The 20,751-nt window shown below is 34.0% G+C and overlaps 1 protein-coding gene across 7 annotated transcripts in view; it reads right to left on the bottom strand.

Moving 5' to 3' along the window:
- TSC22D1 (TSC22 domain family member 1) overlaps positions 1 to 20,751 on the bottom strand; it is a 109,700-nt gene that overhangs the window by 70,360 nt on the left and 18,589 nt on the right. For 2 of the 7 annotated variants that reach the window (XR_004192836.2, XR_012080011.1), the window contains 2 exons: positions 12,635 to 12,804; positions 10,551 to 11,729 (listed from right to left, as the gene is read on the bottom strand). The exons of 2 other annotated variants lie outside the window; for them this stretch is intronic. Coding sequence is in view for 3 of the 5 variants with exons in the window: in XM_072976288.1 (XP_072832389.1) it covers positions 12,488 to 12,791 (304 nt within the window). In the remaining 2 variants the exon portion in view is untranslated. Of the gene's footprint in view, positions 1 to 10,550; positions 12,805 to 20,751 lie in introns of those variants that run through there. 3 more of the 7 variants (XM_072976288.1, XM_015243704.3, XM_015243705.3) reach the window with 2 other exon arrangements.

The following is a 20,751-nucleotide window of genomic DNA, read 5'->3' as shown; positions in this document are numbered from 1 at the left end:
TTTACTGCTGGTGGGAATGCAAAATGGTGCAGCTACTTTGGAGTAGTATACAGTTTGGTGGTTTCTTACAAATCTAAGCACAGCCTTACTGTCTAAGATCCAGCAGTCACATTACGTGGTATTTTTCCAAAGAGTTGAAAATGTAATGTCTTCAAAACACCTGCACATGAATGTTTATAGTAGCTTTCTTTATTCATAAGTGCCAAAAATTGCAAGCAACCAAGATATCCTTTAATAGATGAATGGATAAACTATGGTAGATCTATACAGTAATAAAAAGAAATGTGCTATCAAGCCACAAAAAGACACGGACAAACCTTAACTGCATATTACTAAATGAAAGAAACCAGCAGAAAAGAATAAATACTGTATGATTCCAACAGTATGGCCTTCTGGGAAAGGCAAAACTAGACAGACAGTAAAAAGATCAGTGGTTGCCAGGGACTGAGATGGTGAAGGGTGAAAAGGTAGACAGCATAGAAGATTTTTAAGTGCAGTGAAACTTTTCTGTAAGATAGCGTAATGGTGGATACATGAAATAAACATTTAGCAAAACCTCATGGATTACAGCAAAGCCTAACCAAATAGAGAAAAGGAAATATCCAAATCAGGACATTCCTGTCCCATCTAAGTGTACATGTGCGTGTGGGTAGGGGAGACAATTTTTGAAGGCGAAAGTCCCAGCACAACCCACAAAAAGACTAAGACCACAAAGGACCACAAAGCACATCCCTCCCCAGCACCTGACCACATGAACAGGGAATTACAACTGAAAGAATGGCAGGACTCAGATTCTATTTATAAAGGAATTTCTAAGGAATCCCAAAGGTAACAGAGTAGGACCCCCCCCCCAAAAGACAGTAGAGGAAATTTTAGCCTTTGACACATACAGGTACAGCAAAGAGTAAACAGACTAACACCTAGCCAGATCAACATAAAACCTCATACAAGAGGCCTATCTGTGTCTAAGCTCCTTTTTACCCAGTACATCATGTCTAGTATTTAACAAAAAATTACAAGGCATTCTAAAAGGCAAAATATGCAATCTGAGTATACTAAGAAAGCATCAGAACCAGATTCAGGTATGGCAGAGACTTTTGAATTACTAGACCAACAATTTCAAACACCTACTAATATGCTAAAAGTACCAAGGGAAAAAAAGTAGGTAGCATGCAAGAACAGATGGACAATATACGCAGATATATGAAAACTCTAAGAAAGAATCAAAAGGAAATATTAGAAATCAAAAACAGTAACAAAAACGAAAAATGCATTTCATGGTTTTATAAGTAGACCAGACATGACCTAAGAATCAGTGAGTGAAAAGATTATGTCAAAAGAAATTTCCTAAACTGTAAAGCGGGAAAAAAATTAATAAAAGGAACAGAATATCCAAAAGCTGAGACAATTTAAAAAGATGTAACATACGAACAATGGGAATACCAGAAGAAAGAGAGAAAGGAATAGAAGAAATGTTTAAATAAATAATGGCTGAGAATTTGCCAGGATTTTTAACAGACACCAAACCACAGATCCAGGAAGCTCAGAGATCATGAAGAAGGATAAATACCAAAATATCTACACTTAAGGCATATCACATTCAAACTGTACAAAATCAAAGACAAAGAAAAAAATCTTGAGCAAAGCCAAGGGAAGAAGTAAGGGAGGGGAACCTCACCCATAGAGGAGTAAGGGGAAGTATTACATCAGACATTTCTTCAAAAAAAAAACATGCAAGCAAGAAGAGAGTGGAGTTGAATATTTAAAGTGTGAAAGAAAGAAAAAACGACTAATCCAGAATTTCGTATCCAACAAAACTCTCCTTCAAAAGAGAAGGAAAAAAAATCTTTCTCAAACAAGACTGGAGGGACTTTGTCACTGCCTTGAAATAAATGCAAAAATAAGAAAATAAAAATTATATAGGTTATGGATCTACACAATTTCCTTCTAGAAGAGCATCAGAGAAGAAATAAAAGGTAAAACAAAATCTTTTACTCTAAAAATGCTAAATTGAGCTAACATACAGGTTGCTCAGAATGACAGCAACAGTATATTGGATGATTTTAGCTGATGGAAAAGTGACATATAGGACAGCAGTGTTTAAGGGATGGGAGGGAGGAAGTTGGAATACTGTGTTCTAAGACACCTGCACCAGTCATGAAGTGGTATAGTGTTATTTGAAGGTGAATTAGTTGTAAATGTATACTGCGCACTCTAGAGCAACAACTAAGAAAAGTTTTAGAAGTATTAACTGACATGCTAAGAAGAGAGGAAATGGAATTATACTTAATATCAGAGAAGACAGAAATAGAGTGTAAGGCAAGTAAGTTTTAAAAGGACAAGAGCAATGAATGGAAAGGTTTCAAACAAGACAGACATAAACCCAACTATAGCGATATTGCTCTAAATGCAAATGGTTGAACTGTATCAATTAAAAGCCAGAGGCTATCAAATGGACTTTAAAAAGAACCCAGCTCTATGTTATCTATTAAAAACCCCACATTAAGTATGAAGATATAGGTATATTGAAAGTAAAGGGATGAGGAAGACATAACGTGGTAACACTAATTAAAAGCAAGCAAGAATAACCACAATCATTTCACAAACATCAGACTTTAGAACAAGAAAAAGTTATCATGCATAAAGAAGGGGCATTACATAACGATAAAGAGGTCAATTCTCCATGAAGACATAGCTGTTCTTAATACGTATTTGCCTAATAACAGAGCATCAATATACGTGAGCCAAAAACTGACAGAACTGAAGTGAGAAACTGATGAATCCACTATTATATTTAAAGACTTCAACACCACTCTACCAGTAACTGACATATCCAGCAGGTAGAAAATCAGTAAAGACAACTGAACTGAACAGCACCATCAATCAAGTGGATCTGACATCTAAAGACTACTTCATCCAACAACAACAAAATACACCTTCTAAAGATCATATGGAAAATTCACCAAGGTTAAGGGCCATAAATACACCTCAGAATTTTAAAAAATAGAAAGCACACTAAGTATGCTCTCAGATCACAATGGAATTAAACTGAAATTAGTAACAGATACCAAATATTTACAGATAGATGGACAACCCCAAAATGGTTTGACATTAAACAACACTTCTAAAAAAAAGTCTCAAGAGAAATTTTTAAATATTTAAAACTAAAAGGAAATGAAAATACAATTTATGAAAATTCTGGGATACAGCAAAAACAGTACTTAGAAAGAAGAGCAATATAAACCTAAGGCAGGTAAAAGAAATAACAATTAGAGGTCAATGAAACTGAAACAGTAAAACAAAGAAAATCAACAAAATCAAGATCTGGTTATTTTATCAATAAAAGTGATAAACTAGCTAGGCTAACAAATAAAATGAAAGAAAACACAACCAACATCACAAAGGAAAGAGGAGCCATTAATACTGATCCCACAGACAGTAAAAGGATAGTAAGGAATATTAAGAAAAACTCTCCACAAATTTGATAACTTAGATGAAATGAACCAATTCCTTAAACGATACAATCTACCAAAACTTACACAGAAACAAACTGAAAAGGTTTACATCTACTAAAGGAACTGAATCAACAGAAAGCACCAGATGGTTTCACTGGTAAATTCTACCAAATATTTAATAAAATGACACCAATTCTCTACAATATCTTTCAGAAAGTAGAAACAAAGAGAACAATTCTTTACTTATTCTATGAGGCAAGTCTAACATCAAAATCAGACAAAGACATTACAAGAAAAAAAAATTACAGATCAGGAGGAGAGTATAGCTCGGTGGTAGAGTGCGTGCTTAGCATGTACGAGGTCCTAGGCTCAATCCTCAGTACCTCCATTAAATAAAATAAATAAGCAAACCAACAAATCTAATTACTTCTCCCCTCCAAAAAAAATTTTTTTTAATTACAGACCAATATCTCTCACTAACCTTGATCTAAGAATCCTTGACAAAATATTAACAAATTGAATCCAACAATACATTAAAAGAATTATACAGCATGGCCAAGTTCCATTTATTCCACATATGTGAGGCTGATTTAATATTCAAAAGTCAATTATAAACATCAATAGCTAATGAAAAATCATATGATCATATCAATATATGCAGAAAAAGCATTTGACAAAAGCCAACATCAATTCAAGATTAACCCCCCCCCTCCACACACACACACACACACCCCTTCTGATGAACCAGAACTCGAGGGGAACTTCCTTAATGTGGTAAGTATCTGTGAAAAACCTACAGCTAACATCATACTTACTGGTGAGAAACTAGATGATTTCCACCTAATATCATGACAAGTAAGTCCCCTTCTCTCCATTCCTATTCAACATTGTACCGGGAAGTCCCAGCCAGTGCAGCAAGCAAAAGAAATGAAAGGTATAAAGACTGAGAAGGAAAACATAACACTGTCTTTGTTTGCAGATGACATGACTATGTGTGTTGAAAATCCCTAAAGCAAGAAAAACAAAATAGGCCTAAATGGAAAACTCAAAACTGCAAAACTTTCTGGTGACCACAGGTTTGACAATGACTTTTTAGATATAACACCAAAAGCGCCATCCATTAAAGAAAAAACTGATGAAGCAGACTTCATTAAAATTTAAAACTTCTGCCAAAGAGAGACACTGTTGAGAATGAAAATACTTGGTATCCAAAATATACAAATATACAAAGAACTCTTACAACTCAACAAGAAGAAAACTAATTTTTAAAATGGGAAAAGATCTAAACAGACACCTCACTGAAGAGAATACACAGATGGAAAATGATATTACTAGGGAACTGCAAAATAAAACAGTAAGATGCCACTACACACCTATCAGAGTGACTACAATCTAAGACACTAACAACAACAAAGGCTGGCAAGGATGTAGAGCAACAGGAACTCTAGTTCATTGCAGGTGGGAAGGCAAAAAAAAATAGTACAGCCACTTTGGAAGACAGTTTGGTGGTTTCTTACAAAACTAAGCATAAGCTTACCATTTAAGATCCAGCAATTGCACTATTAGGTATTTTTCCAAATGAGTTGAAAACTTCTGTCCTCAAAAAACCCATCCACAAATGTTTACAGCAGCTTTGTTCAAGTGCCAAAAATTGGACGCAATCAAGATGTTCTTCGAAGATGAATGGATAAACAAACTGTGGTAAATCTATATGATGGAACATCATTCAGTAATGAATATACTCTAGAGTCATAAAAAGACACTGTACACTGCTAAGTGAAAGAAGCCAGTCTGAGAAAGCTAAAGGCAAAACTACAGATACAGAAAAAGATCTGTAGTTGCCAGGGATGGGGAGCGGAGGGAAGGATGAATACAGGTGGAACATCATTTGTAGGTCAGTAAGACTATTCCGTATGACACTATAATTGTGAACATGACATTATGTATGTGGCAAAACCAGTAAACCATGGATTTCAACTAATAATGTATCAGTATTATTAATTCATTAATTGTAATGCTAGATGTCAATGATAGGGCAAACTATGGGAAGGGTAACAAGATATATGGGGAGGGAAGAGGAACTCTACTTTCTGGTCAATTTTTCTGTAAAACTAAAACAATTCTTTTAAAGAGTCCATTTAAAAATGCATATTAAGTAAAATATTCCTTTTAGCTACTTTAAACACTGTGATTCTATATGAAATTTTCCTGAGTATATGCACTCTTTGTGGCAAAGATGTTTGACAATCAATGGTATGACAGAATTCTTTAGATTTTGACAAATCTTTTAGATGCCATTTTCATTGCTTATCATGTGCCCCTGGGCAGGTTTTAATCTCTGAGTTTCAGCATCTTTTTGTGTAAAATAAAAAATTACCTTTCTCACAGATCACCTGGATTAATTTAGAGAAACAGATGTGAAGCACCCAGCAAGAGCTGCACAGAGTGGGCGTGTACATGGTGGTTTCCCTTCTTCCTCATCTGCCTCAAGATTCTTTCTAAATCAGGTAGACAGAACATACTGTATCTCAAACCAGTGTTTCTCAAAGGTATTTGTGCCCTAAAAGGTACATGTAACCTTTAAAATAAACACCTTGCGTCTTCCTGGAGCTCAGTTTAGAATTTGGGAGGGAAGGGAGCTACTTACTTGGTAACTTAAAACACTGTTATACCAAAACAGTGTTGCTGTAGGAAGTATTTGTACTGTATTTCAAGAGGCAACTGTGCTCACATCAGAATTTAGGCCACGTTCTCAGACTGCCAGGGCTACTGCCTCAATGTCTTCTGCTGTTTGGGGTACATCTCACACTTTGCCACTGAAGCGCTGCCTTTCATTTCTAGTTTTAATTGTTATTAAACATAAATTCAGTTTCTTCTCAATGTCAGTCCCATGTCAACAGTTGGTTCCAATGGGCCTGGCTACCCTTAAATGACTAAGGACAGCCTGAAAAGTAACACTTTAGACTCCGCAAGTCATTTAATACGGAGCTTACAGTCATGTGAGTCAGAATTAAGTAATAATTGAAATGAAGATGGTACTTTTCTGACTGCTTTCTCAAGGTCTTAGCTACTACCTTGAGCCAATTTTTTTCTTTTCCACTGGACTGTGCACATTAGTCTGTACACAGACTAGCCTGAATTTTAGAAATAAAACATTTTGCATATCACTATGTAACTTTCATCCAAGAGAATCTTGTAAAACTAAGCACCTGCCTGGATAAACATGTAAGGATAAACAAAGTGGTGTGAGTATTACAGGGCCGAACACAGGCTGAGCACACCTGTACTGTGTTGGCTCCGTGTCACACGTTAAGAAAAACAATAAACTGAAACATGTTCAGAGATCTACAAAAACCTTAAGGATTTCAAAGTCATACTACATGAGTAAGAGCAAGAAAATGGAAGTGTGCTTAACTTGTAGGGAAAAAAAAAAAACTTGTGCTTGGAATTGATGGAGTATAATAGCCATCTTTAAATACTTGAAGGCTAATCATATTTGCAGGGAATTAGACTTGCTCTGTGTCTTGCTCTGTGTGCCCAGAACTAGGACTAGCATGAGGAGGCAGTAAAGTACACGTAGGTATAGATCTTTGGGATTGCAGTCAAGAGACTTGAACCCAACAAACCTTTTGTTTATCAACAGTGGGATATTAGAAATGTATGTGACATTCCTGGATATCAGTTATCTTGTACGTAAAATGTGGGTGCTAACCTAGGTAATTTCTTAAGTAATTTTCAAATTAAAATGACATGTAAGCATTTTCTGGATCAACTTCTCACCACGAGAGCACCGTGAACACGGTGTCCGCTACCTCACCGCAGCAGGAGTGCTATCACAAGTTCCTATCAGCATTACAATCTGCTCTACATAAAGGCGAAAGTAGAACAGACAGCAAAGTAATTTTTTAAAAAGCCAGTGCCTACGAGCTTTAAAAGAGAGAAAACACAATACTTTTCCATCCTATGTTTCCATCTATTGAGTAAATTATACTAGTAATTTAATTCTAGAAAAAAAAATCCTAAATCATATTGTCTAGCTCATCTGTACTCAATACTGCATTTTCCTGTTTCTGCATATACTAAATATTATGCTAATACTTGATTCTTTGAACCTACTTAATATACCTTAGAGAATAACAATACAACTTTCTTGTCTGAATGACTTCATATGCTAGCAAACAGTATTATTTCTTAATCCTAAACGTAACAGATTCCCAAGTTACAGTGTAAGTGAATGTTTATAAAGTGCAAATTAATTTCTCAAAGTTAAAATTACTCAGTACAGCTACTGTTTTCTAAATTCTAGGTATCATTTAATAAAAACAGGCACACACAGCAAACATGAAACCAAGCAATAACCTCATGGAATATGTACTCAATGTTCCATGCAAAGTACGGTATTTTAACAGTGCTCAGGGCTTAAGAAATACTAAACTAAATATGGATCATAAACATTAAGAGAGCAAGGGAAGGAGATGCCTGGGAAAACAGCAGGCCAGGTACAAAAATACGATGTCTATGCGTATAGGTTTCTAAATGCACTCCAAAGTCATAAATTTTTGGTTTATCTATTTCTCTTCTCTGGGAGAAATTTTTAAGAAAAAATATTTTCCTAATTCTACACCTGTCTGAAAATCCAAGGATATCTGTTATAGTTTACTTTACCATCACACATTACATTGCACACATTTTGAACATTTTTCTCCCTATGCCATACCTTACCTCTTGAGTAGAGATCCCTTTGATCATAATTCCTGAAAACTCCGACGCACACTTCAAAGTTCCCTAGCGTTTTTACTGCAATAATCTAATTACCTTAGACGTACATTTAGTGGGAAAAAACTTCAGAGAGCACTTAAGTGCTTATTTTTGGAAATATGAATCTTTCACATTTTAGGACTACATAAATATGAATTTTTTTTAATGGGAAATACCTGAATAAAAAGAAAGCAAGAAATCGCTTAGGACATCTAGGCAGTGACATTTTGCTCAACTGTTTCAATACAGCAAAATAAGATCTGTGCACATTTTTACAGTAAGGTCAGTACTTGGCAGTCACACTGCTTATGTGACATTTACCCTTTTTTTTTTTAAATTGAAGCTATTTAAAAAAAAAAAAAACCTGTTTCCTTACTAAAGAACAAAACAAAATTTAATACTATAGCTAATCCCATGAATCATGGTGAAACAATAAGCCTATGTTCTTACACCTCGAAGATATAAAGGTAAGCCACATTCAACATTCTGTAATATTTTTATTTTGAAGCTACTGACGGTGTAGGGAACAATCCATGTAATAAAAATTATTTAAAACTCTCATTTCACCATTATTTTTACATTATGTTTGAAATTTCTGGTGCAAGATTTTTATTTAACCCTTCACCCCACCCCTCTATAAACATACAGGTAAGCCTGATAAATTTATTTGTATTCAAGTAAAATATAGCCTTCCACCTTCCATGGAAATACATTATGTCTGCAAACCTTTTAGAAGCTTTAATTCTAAAAACAGAATTTTACCCACAGAATCTTTACTCATCTTTTCCAAACTTACCAGACTAATAAAGCCAAGAAATTTAGCTTTCCCACCTCCCAAATACAGTAGCTATTCTAAATCCTAATTTCCTTTCATAATTCTCATTTTTCCAGAGTATCATTTCTTTAGGGAGCCAAATTATTTCATTTTTATCCACAAGTTGTCATTAACTAAACTTTTATTTCTTGCCTAGGACCCCATCATAAAGTTTATTTTTAATTTTAGGAGTCCACTTCTCTATGAGTTTTCTTCAAATCAAAAGGGAAATCCTCTTGCTTCTAGCAGTCTTTGCATAGAAAAAGGTAATTGTTCCAGTGTCTTTAATTAGTTTAAGTAGATATAAAGATAAGAGCCATTAAAACTGAATTTTATCCTTTTCCATGTTGTTTTGACAAGGTTAAAAGCAAGAGACTCTTAAGCCAAGACTTCTCCCTCTCCAATTATTTGTTCAAGCAGAACATAAAATATGAAATATTTTCTTCTTCTATTAACAGCACCTATGAATTGGGAAGCTCTCCAATCGGCCATTATTTTCAATTTTTTTTTCTGCACAGAGGAACTATCTTTTGTATATTATTTTTTAAGGAGTTATGTTTATCAAAATCTCACTTTAAGAGATTTGACCATATTGCTCCTGGTATTTACAATATTAACTCAAAGAGTTTTAATGATTTGCAAAATTGACATACAAAAATGGCATCTAAAAAAATTCAATTCTGGAAACAAAGCTAACATGAAGCTAATCAGAAAAATGAAAAAATAGACTAAATAGATCACCTATTTCATACATTTGGCACTGGGTGACCCAATGAAGAATCATTTTCATTCAACAGTTTAAAATAATTTTTTTCTCAAGAAAAAGTTAACATACACAAGGATAGGATATATATTCAGAAATACTTAGAGGAAGACACATAAAATTAAAATACATTTAAAAATACTGTTGTAGTTTTCATTTTCTACTCCTGAAACAAAAATAAGCCATTTATCAGTAAGTGCATTTTTTTCATGGAGAAAATATTTATTAGTTTTTCAAATGATCACATAATACAAATATTACACAGTCATTCTAGAAAAAAATCAGCTTATATTAATATTCATAAAATAAACAGTGAAAAATATAGGATTGCATATTGTGACACGAAATACTTAAAAATCTGAAAGGAAAATGTATCAAAATAAAAGTTAAATAAACAAATCAGTTCACATTAATATACATAAAGTTTCATTTTTAAATAGCTTTTGGTGGCATGAGGTGAATAGAAATGCACTTACATTTCTTTAGCACTTTAAAGAACAGAGCTAAAATTTAATCAAAGCATGAGATTAATGGAATTAAGAGATTAAATCACTTTTCATCTTCAAAGCTGAAACAGAAGGCTAATAATCTCACAGGCCATAAAACAGGTTGCGCTGTAGTTCAGAGTTCAGCTAACTTAACATCCAAGCAAATTTCACTTTCCATTCCCTGAGTTCTTTCTAAAATGTTGAGTGAGTAGTTATTTCTTAATTTATATGTGTTTGTAACAACTATCATAGTAACATTTAACAGAAACAAATCAAGCATAAAAAGCTTTAATTGTTTATGGGAATTCAGAGCTCTCTGGGGAAATTTTAGTTCAAACTGATCTTTTAAACTTACTTCTAAGTACTATACATACAAAAATGTGTTTATAATTAATTAGGGGGAAACGGGTCTCACAGATAGCCAAGAAAGACTAAAGGCCAGGTTATAACTTAGCCAATGTGGTATCTTAAAACCCTTATTTAAGACTCCAAAAAAATTTACATGCTTCCATATTATTAACTCGAGAATTTCTATTAAATTTATATCAAATATAACAAACTGGCAGTATAGGGTAACTTCTAAAAACTTCTTTAATAGCTTTTGACTGCTCAGTCAATAAATAGATACCAAAAAGAGAAATAAAACATTTTGATCACTACTTTCATCAATTAATCGACAGTATGGATGGATGACTATCTTGCAACACTTATTCACACACAGAGGCACATTCTACTACTACTAACTACCTTTATAAATACCTCTTTGTTTCAGTATCATTCACCTTTAGTATGCCTGCAATGCAGAACAATACCTTAAGTTCAGCGGGTATTTTACTACTTTTAGAAGACTGAACTCAAAAGCTCTCTCTACTTTGATTTGACAAATAAGAATAAGGCTCAAGACTAGAAAAATATTAAGCTAAAACAGTACATCCTAATATTAAAAATAATCTGGGAATAATTAAGAAGTTCACGCTTATTTACTAGTTCCTTTCAGTGTCAGGCAACAATAGTTTAAGCTTTTTGGATCTCCTGTACTACTAAAAAATAAAAAATTTGCCTGCTTCATTAAGGTGATTTTTCAATCTCACAAATCTTTTAAGGTACAGAGAGCTGCTTTTGAAAGAAGTCTCTCATGCTTCCTCTATTTCGGTCTTCTGAATAGAAAGGAATATTTTCATGACCATGTAAAATTCCAATTTGAAAAAATTATTTCGTTATTTGAGCCTTTCCATTTCCAGACCAAGAGTACACCAGAGTAAATCTTAAAGTTTATAAATGACAAGATCAGGAGGCTCTCTCATCCTTGTGTCTTCTAGATACATTGCATGGCTCCGTTCACCACTGCCTTCCAAACTGCAGGTGCTGCATGTGTGACAGATATCATCCATGAAGGCTCTGCTAGAAGAGTTCCTTTTGCTGAAGTATGATGTTTACCAGTTGAAAGAAATCTGGGCAATTAGAGAACAAATAAACCGGTCTCCCATTATCAAGATACCTGGAGTCACAGAAGGAATCCACCAAGGAAAAATGAAAACTTGCCAAAGGCACCAAGTTCACGTTCTACCCACTGTTCCATCCACTGTAGATGGTAAGAACTTCCTGGAATCAAATCCTACCCTTGGCATCAAAGAAACTAAGAGAAAACCATCTTAATGCCATGGGGAAAATCTAGGACAAGGCTCTTTTAACACAAGTAACATTATTCCTAGGGACTGGAAAACTGCTTGTGAGTATATTTAACATAGCTTTCAGGGATATTATATCCTGAAACTTAAATTCATTCATATTTACCTTATTAAAGATTGAAGCCTAGATTTGACAGTAAAACCATAATGGTACTATCATTGCATCTTGTTAGAGATCTACTTCATATGAAGTCCTAAAGTTTGAGGTAGGAAAAAGACCCAAAAGTTCTCACTAACAGGGCAGGATAACATCTGGACGTCAGACTGTGTAAATTAGTACAGTTCAGATGTCCAGCTTGCCCAAAGACAAAATAAAGGAACTTCTTAAATACTGGACTCTAAAAAAGCACTCAGAAGTCCATGAATACCAGTAAAGACTAAAATGGGCAAATGTACCCTTTTTAAAATTCCTGTGGACTACACAGGCATTCACCAAATCAAGAGTGCCCCCAAATCATCCACTGCTTTAATTATCTGGAGAGAAAATTAAATAAATTTTAGGTCTCTTTTCTGAATGGGCACTAGTTAGCAGTCTTAGAAAAACAAACAGATTGCAGCCCCACTTGGTTCTTATATGAACCCAAGGAGTTTAACATGAGAATTAAACGGGCAATGGAAGGACACTCCAATCTATAAATAAACCCAAGTAAATAATGGAAAGCACCCACTTGTTTATTATCCTTTCCCACTCTCTCCAGAAGCTGGATATTCTGCCTCCAAGGGTTCAGTGGAGAAAGTGGACCCCTGACGTCAAAAGCTCTCCGTGGTCTTGGCTGTATCTGTGGTTCTAGGATCACTCCTTGCACCTCTGGTAGGAGAGAAGCACTGAAATAGAGAGCTGAATATAGATTTAAGAAAAAATTCTTATTAAGAAATTACATTCTCCGGTCATTTGAGCTTGTAATGACTTATCCTCAGGATAAAAAAGAGCTACCTTCGGGCATACTTTCTTTAGTGCCTTCTTAATTCGAATTGTGGAAGTCTTTCACCACAAATGACTAATTCCTCAGTAACTATTAAGAAGGGACCTACCCTGGTCGAAGCCATAACACATTCTGTGACAAACCACTCAACTTCAAGTGGAAGACCAAATTGAAAAATGGTAAATTAGGACTAGAAACAAGATCATAGTTGTCTTAATGGGACAGGGAAAGGCACTCGACTTCAGATATACTAAAGGAGGAGTCCCAGTTAATTCTTCTGTCAAAGAGAGGAAGACGGATTGAAAAGTAGAAATAGAATAATCGAGCATATTAACAGGAATACTACTGAACTTTGGGAATTGTCTAAGAAGCTGAATTTGTTCTTGGTTCTTAAGTCTTCAATAATTTAAAGAATTAATCAGACTACAGTCCCATATTGTAGCAATACAAAGTTAAACCTGAATTTTATCAAGCTATGACTACTGTCACTGAAAAAGATCTATTCTTCAAGCACTCATATTTAAAAGTGGGAGGGCAGAATAGTGGACATAGGCAATACAGACTTAAAAAATCTTTTTCAAATGTATGATCATTTGGTTTTGGGTCAAGAAGGACCAGGAAATAATCATTAATGGCTACAATGCAGAAATTAAAGCAGTAAGATATACCCAAATAACAGATGATGATAAAGATACTGGAAAATAGTTTGCTTTACTATAGAAATAAGGTAAATAAGAGAAGGAAGTTCAAAGCACATAGCATCTGATCAAGGAAAAGCTGAAAGGAGAATAAGATAGGCAGATATGTATTTGAAGTTACAGGGACTGCAGGATAAATTTTAACAGGGGAAAACAGCTCAATAATACTTTGTTGTACAGAGTGATACATCCTCACTAAATTTCAGATCTTACTCTAAATAGAAAGGTGCTGCATATTCCTGCTGTATGGAACACAGGCAGTGACAGTGTCCTGTTTCAGGGATTTGTTATATATTGGGATAAATTAAGGAAAAACTGCTACCAAGTAATCTTTCTCTCACACCAACTGGTCATCACAAGGGCTCCTTACCTGTTAGTGGAACGAGGACTGTGCTCTCTTGTTCTCTATCAACCAACCAACAAAGGTTATAGGCTCAGCACTAAGAAGGTAGCAACCAACCAAAGTTAGTGTTTTAATGCCTTCGCTTCCTCCTGGCTCTGCCAGCCAGTTTGGAAATGTAACAACAGCTGAAAAGGAATGGTTATTCCATTACCTAGCAACAGTTAGACCAAAATTTTTTTAAAGCCTGAAGATGAAAGAATAAGCTAATAATCCTTCTGTACTTTAGGAATATGTTCAATTCTGTACAAGTGAGAAATGAAAACAGTTTGGACTAAGAAAAGAAAACCTGTAAATTTAAGCACCAAATCTGTACCTTTCCAAATTTAAAGAAAGAAATGAAAAAAGAAATCTGAAGGAAGTCAAGGGGGTGAAACTGCCAGCTAACAAGAAGTATCAAATAACCACAAAAGTACTCGAAGAGCCTCTGTGGAAGCTATTTTTTCATTATACATTTCCAACAGACTTTAAGTCCTAAAGTGTTTCAGTTTTGAAGAAACTATATTTTTTGAGCTTAAAACAGTATTCTCCAGTATAATCACATTGAGGAGGTATATGAGGGATGATAAGAAGAAAGGAGCACAAAAGAAAAAAAGAGTCTGAGTACTGAATATCTCAAGAAACGCAATCTAATTATTTTCAAGAGTCCAAAAATCCCAAATAGATTAGCAAAGTAATCCGCAGCTGGAGTCCTTAAGGGGTGGGTCTTTAACATATGAAAAAGGCTTAAAATTAATACATCAGAGCTATTTTGTTTGTTTTCATTGTACCTATACAGTAGAAACAGGTGCTACAAAAGTACTTCTGAAATTACAAAACAATCATCCTCTAGCCTTTTCTAACCAATTTCCTTGACAAATCATTCTTTTTCATGTCTAATGATATTTCAGTATAAACCATGAAAATTATTAAGGATTTCCAAATTAATGAGACCTAAATAAAACTTTGACTACCTACTTTGGTTTGATTAAGTACTCTGAGACACAGTTAAAATATATATTTAGAAACTACTTTAAGATACAGTTAAAAATATATTCAGAAACTATAAATATGATTTTCCAACTTTCCCTTCATTTATTAAATACCAATCAGTAGTAACAATATATCTGGTTGAAAACATAGGCAAAATGGGGGCATTCTATTTTGGAACAGAAAATACCTGGTAATTTAAGTTTATAAGCTCATTTCACTTTGAAAATGAAAAACAACTCCCAAAGAATTGTAGCTTGCTCAGATTAATAAGTCTAAATGTACAATTTATCCTTCAGTAAGAGCTCCAAACCCTTGATTTATTTACCAGACCCGATAGAATATATAAATTTAAAATGCAACAAACTTAGATTAAAAGAACAAATGTCCTTAGGTTACGTTATAGAATAAGTTAAATATGAGAGTTGCCTGGAGAAACAGATCCACTTATAAATTTCTCCCAAGTCAGATTACTTTCAGGTTATAATTTTTTTATTTTGCCTGAAGTATACCCAAACTTGCATATCCAACATATTCATACTCAAAAATGAATTAACAAACAGATTTCCCTAAAAAGAAATTATTTTGAACCATTGAGGAGAACTGTATCTCTCTTGCTTCAGGAGTTAATAATTTATGAAGACTGTGGATTTGATAATGTATCACTTATATAGAAGAATGTAAAGGTGTTTTCAAATTGAGATCATTATTCAAACAGGAAAGGAACAGTTTTTGCAAGAATACTACTGATGGAGGCTCATAAGAATGACACAGTAGGACCTAACTTAATTCTATTTTAACAGAGCATTCTTCCATGTGATGTTTCAAAAGGGAAAAAGAAACTACTCCACTTCAGGACTTGCATTTCAACCACTAAAGAATAAATTCCAAACCAAAGCTAACAATATCAGCAATGCTGCAATGCTGCAATGCCACAAAGGAACTCAAACAAGGTATAAGAAGGTCTATTAACCTACCATTTTAACATTTTCCATGAATACTTAAATGTTCAAAGATTCTTACTGAAAATCTACTTATATTCAAATCAGAAACAATTTAAGTATTTTATATATAAATACCACTGAAAAATTCTCCTGAAATGTATCAACTAGACTATTTGCAATATTTGTTCTCAATACTAAACTATTAAGTGAGCATATACTATTTATTAGTTTGAAGCATTTCTAACATCAAGAGGGAAAGCTAAACCTAATCATTTTCAAGCAATGAAATAGAAGGTAACGTATTTTTACAAAGACTATGATGTCTATTCACTTGTGTTATAGATGACTGACCTGAAGTCAAACTAATTTATAGATTTACAGATTATTCATAAAACAAGACATTCTACTCTAAATTGGAAGCACGATACAGTAATACCTTTTTCTATTCCTCTTTTATCACTCGCTCTCGCTAGTTCTAAGGCACTTCTAAAAAGAAAAAGAATTTCTTACAAATCCCTCCAAGTGTCCAGATCAGTCCCAGCTGGCATTAAGAAGAAAATGAAAGAACCTTCTCAAGAGAAGCAGTGAGTCTTTGTATCTCCAGCCCCTGGAGGAATGCCTGACACACTGAGTTAAATAAATTCAGTAATGTTTTTACAAATGAATGAAGTCTACCGGTCAAAAAACAAAAAGTCAGAAAAGGAGAATTTTGTCAAGTAGCTAATATTAAAGAAAATAAAAACTACTGAAAGTGTTAGTTTCATGGATTTTCTTTTGGGGGGGTTATCAGCTTCCAGGATTAATTTCTAAGTACGGTCAGCAAAAACTTCAAAGGCGTTATACTGAGATGATACAAACTTTAGCTAAATTACAACACCCATTTTAGATTTTCTAATGTTATTTTCCAGACTTAAAATCAGCAAGAAAACACACCAGATATTGCCTGTATTTGTTAAGTACTCACCTGGTAGTTAATTTCTACACAGTAATCAGACTACAAACCAGAAAAATAAAAAATGCCCAACCTGGTATGCTATACTAAATTTAAATCCTGGAAAAAAACTTTAGTCCTGGTATTTTACTGGCCATTCACTGCTTTCATAGCTGATATTACTTTCCCAACATTTTGCAAGTAAGATTTTTATAGTCACAATCCAGGTTTTGAAAAGGAAAATATTGTCAAAAAGAAAATGGTGAAAAGGTCTGAAGGGAAAAGAACATCACTACCATCAAATCAACAATTTAAGAAATATGATTTGATATAAGAGATACACGAAGTTTAGTTAACACTGTAAGGGCTAGCAATAAAACTGTAAAAGCCTCAACAGATCTTGGATTAAGCCCTTGAAAGTGCCGATACTACCTGAACTCAAGTTTTCAATTTAGCAAGTGAGAAAACAACAAATGTGGATATACTTCCATTAAGAAATGAAACTCATGTATATTCCTTCAGATGTTTTTAATAAGTCACTCCTTTAGAAGTCCAGTGCGCTATCCATTGCGCAACAGAGCCAGTCAGTAAGTCACTCCTTTAGATTTTATTCAGAACAACAGATTATACTATTTCTAAGTAGGGGAAAAAACCCTTTTCCCATTATTCCTTCAAAACTTGAATCAAATCTCTGATACTGCCAAATGCAGCTAATACTTTAAAAATTCTGACTTCCTGCAGTTTTATGGTGGTCTATCTTCAAAGATATTCCCAAAAGAGCAAAAGTACCTTAATCTACCAATATACCTTCAGGAACATCTCCAATAACCATCCTTTTCACCCCTTTGATAAATCTTTTAGTTCCCAAAAGACTTCAGTTTTTCTCCTCAGAATCTGACATCTTTTTGTACGCCTTCCTTATTCCATTGCTCAAATAAGTTTAATACAGGACATGGACAAATGGGAGGTGAGAATGTTCAATTGGCTCCTTTACTTTGTTAGCAATGTCAAGCTTTAACTCTAAAACATAAGAAAAATAAAGTAAAGTTAGTAAAATGTTCTATATTAATGGTAATCCAAGCATACACCAAATTCTGATTGCCTTCCCTATCTTTGAATGATTATGGAGTTAACAAGTTCTATCCTGTTTACAGCTTTCCCCCAGGAGTATACTAAGTCATATGAAGTCCATCCCTAAGGTCTGCAAACCATTTACAATGACAGGGCCAATTAAATGAGGCTGCAAATATATCAGTGCTGTACTTCTTAAAATATGTTCTTAAACTTCTGCCAGATGGTTCAGTTGGTATACACTCTCACATGACAACAATTATGCTTTTATTTCTAATATAAATCAAATACTTACAGAAAACAGGGTGGTATAGCAGAAAAAGAACTGTTAGGATAGAATAATAAAGGCAGAGGTGGCTCCAGTTGAAACCTGCCATCACTTGACTATACGACCCAGAGTATTTCTCATATATAAAATGAAAGAGGTCAACATTTCCCGAAAACACTACAGGACTAATATAGGTGCTATATGATCAAAAGAGTTGGAATCAGTAAATCAAATTATCTCAAATTGTCTCCCTTCTGCAGAACTTCTCGGTCTTCAATAAACTAAAATGCAATGTTAATCTCCAAGGTGTATATAACAAAAAGCACTCCCCGAAATTCCTGGGCTCTAGAACTATTTCTTTTTTCACTAGAATTAGTATTCCAAAACACTAGTTTTGAAACTTTTAGATTAGATTTCAAAATCCAGTTCAATGGATCTTTGAAACTTAAAAACCAGGTACTGACTCATTAAAAATAAACTGATTAATTCCATTCATTCTAAGGCGATAAGTCTTCAGTCTCATATGGGACTGAGCATGGAACAGATGGTCTTCAGGGCATTATGCCTGTCTAAAGCAATCTTTACCACAAAAAAGTTTAAGAATCATTTGATTAGGGTAATGATTCTATTTTGGAGTATCAACAGACTGCCACATGACACCACCTTCCTTCTACATGTTCCCTGCCCCCATTAAGAAAGAGGAAAGTGTGCTTTGTAACAACTTTTATTTCTGTAACATTCAGAATTTTGAAGCATTCTCAACTAATCAGATATAATACTAGCATCCTGAAATTCAGCAAAAGAATTCATCCCTGATGCTTCCATTATATGTAATGAATTACTTTTATGCATCTACAATGGTGATACTAGATACACACTATTCTTAGGAGAATTGAGAGAGTAGTCACTCTTCCTATAAGGATTAATTCTCTTATGGAACCCCAAGTGAGAAAGGCTATACCAAAAATGTAGTTTAGAATCATAGGTTTCGAAGGCTATAGTATGGAGAAAGTCTGTGAATATGTAGGCAAGCTTTTAATTCTAATTTACAGTGCTTAAGAAAGGAATCACTCTTATGTGGCACAGTAAGAGCAGCTACCGTTTTATAAATTAAGAACTGAGCTGGGTGCACTACATATTTTATCTCCTTTAATCCTCCAAACAACAGTGCAAGGGTAGCTATTACTCCCATTTAACAGGTAAGGAAATTGGACTGACACATACATTTACAAAGGTCATACAATGAAGAGATAGCATAAACAAGATTAGATACCTGATCTGATGCCAAGACTAATGCCCATTAAAACTCTACCTCATTACGCTCTATGCTCATTAATCTACAGCCTAGATTAATCAACTTATGTGAATAAAAAGGCTGTCATGCATACCACACACAGAATAACTAAGCATAATATAACTTAATTTGGATAGTGCAGAAGATATATCAAGATCTCATATGATATTTCTACAGGGTACAAAACTCTTGAAGACAAAAACCACGACTTTTTTTCTTTGCATCTTTAGTAACTTTGCTCAGTGTTAATAAACACAACCAGCATTTAATAAATATTTCTTAAACAAATAAATAAATCACCACAATAACAGGAAAGGACAGAAATACTGTAAAAAGCCTTCAAGGCTAACAGATAACTGCTTAACTAGTTAATTTTTCTAAAATACTTTACATAACTAGATTCACAGATGTAGGTCACAAAATTGTTTAATAAATTAGCAGTTATCACCAGATCTTCCTTTTTCCCTTTCATTCCTTTTAATGGTCTTCTACTACTTTTCTATTTCTCTGTTTCTTCTCCCTGTTCATGCTTTGAGCCTCTCAACTCAGAACATTGGTATTAATGGCATTTAGGTCACATATTCATAAGCTCAAATGCTTGATTTTTGTTAGGCCAATGGGTCCACTTCATAAAAGCTGTTGTTTTTGCATATTATATCGATTTGGGGGGTGGCAGGGATCGATTTCTTAATAAACTAACTTAAGCTACTGGTAGATTCTAATGGGTTAAGAATCTGAATATAACTGGAAACATCACTAAACCTTTATATAAAGAAAAAACAAAGTAGGTCTTTTAGACTGTCCATTTCACAAAAGACCCTAATTTCACTTCTAAAACATTCTCTCTTCAATGTAATTGCCTCATGGACTAGGGAGAATGGCAAATTTTGGTTGTTGAAAGCCTATCAGTAAGTAAAATTTCTAAAAATGCAAACAACTGTACAAGATGTGAAAACTACTGGCTTTTGGGAGCTCTTGGCTATTTCATATCAGTGGAAAGTGAAATTATGGAACATGTGAGTAAGACTTATACTACATTACTATTAATTGATAAATTAAGTTACTATTTTCTTTAAGATAAATCTTTACTGTTAACTACAATTCAAAAAAAAATCCCAATTGCTTCTTCCTGTAGTTCTAATGTTTATAAATGAATCAAGAAAAATATAATAAAAATGAAGGAAAGCAGGTTTCATACAAAAGCTCTGAATTAAAAGAACAACTAATACAATTGTCTTACATAAAAAAAAAAAAAACACTCCCCCTTCTAGGTTCATGAGCAAAAAA

The sequence above is a fragment of the Vicugna pacos genome, chromosome 14 (genome assembly GCF_048564905.1).
Source record: "Vicugna pacos chromosome 14, VicPac4, whole genome shotgun sequence".
NCBI classification, from domain to species: domain Eukaryota; kingdom Metazoa; phylum Chordata; class Mammalia; order Artiodactyla; family Camelidae; genus Vicugna; species Vicugna pacos.
The sequence above is the reverse complement of the archived record's forward strand: the minus strand, read 5'-3'. Positions and strand labels throughout refer to the sequence as shown.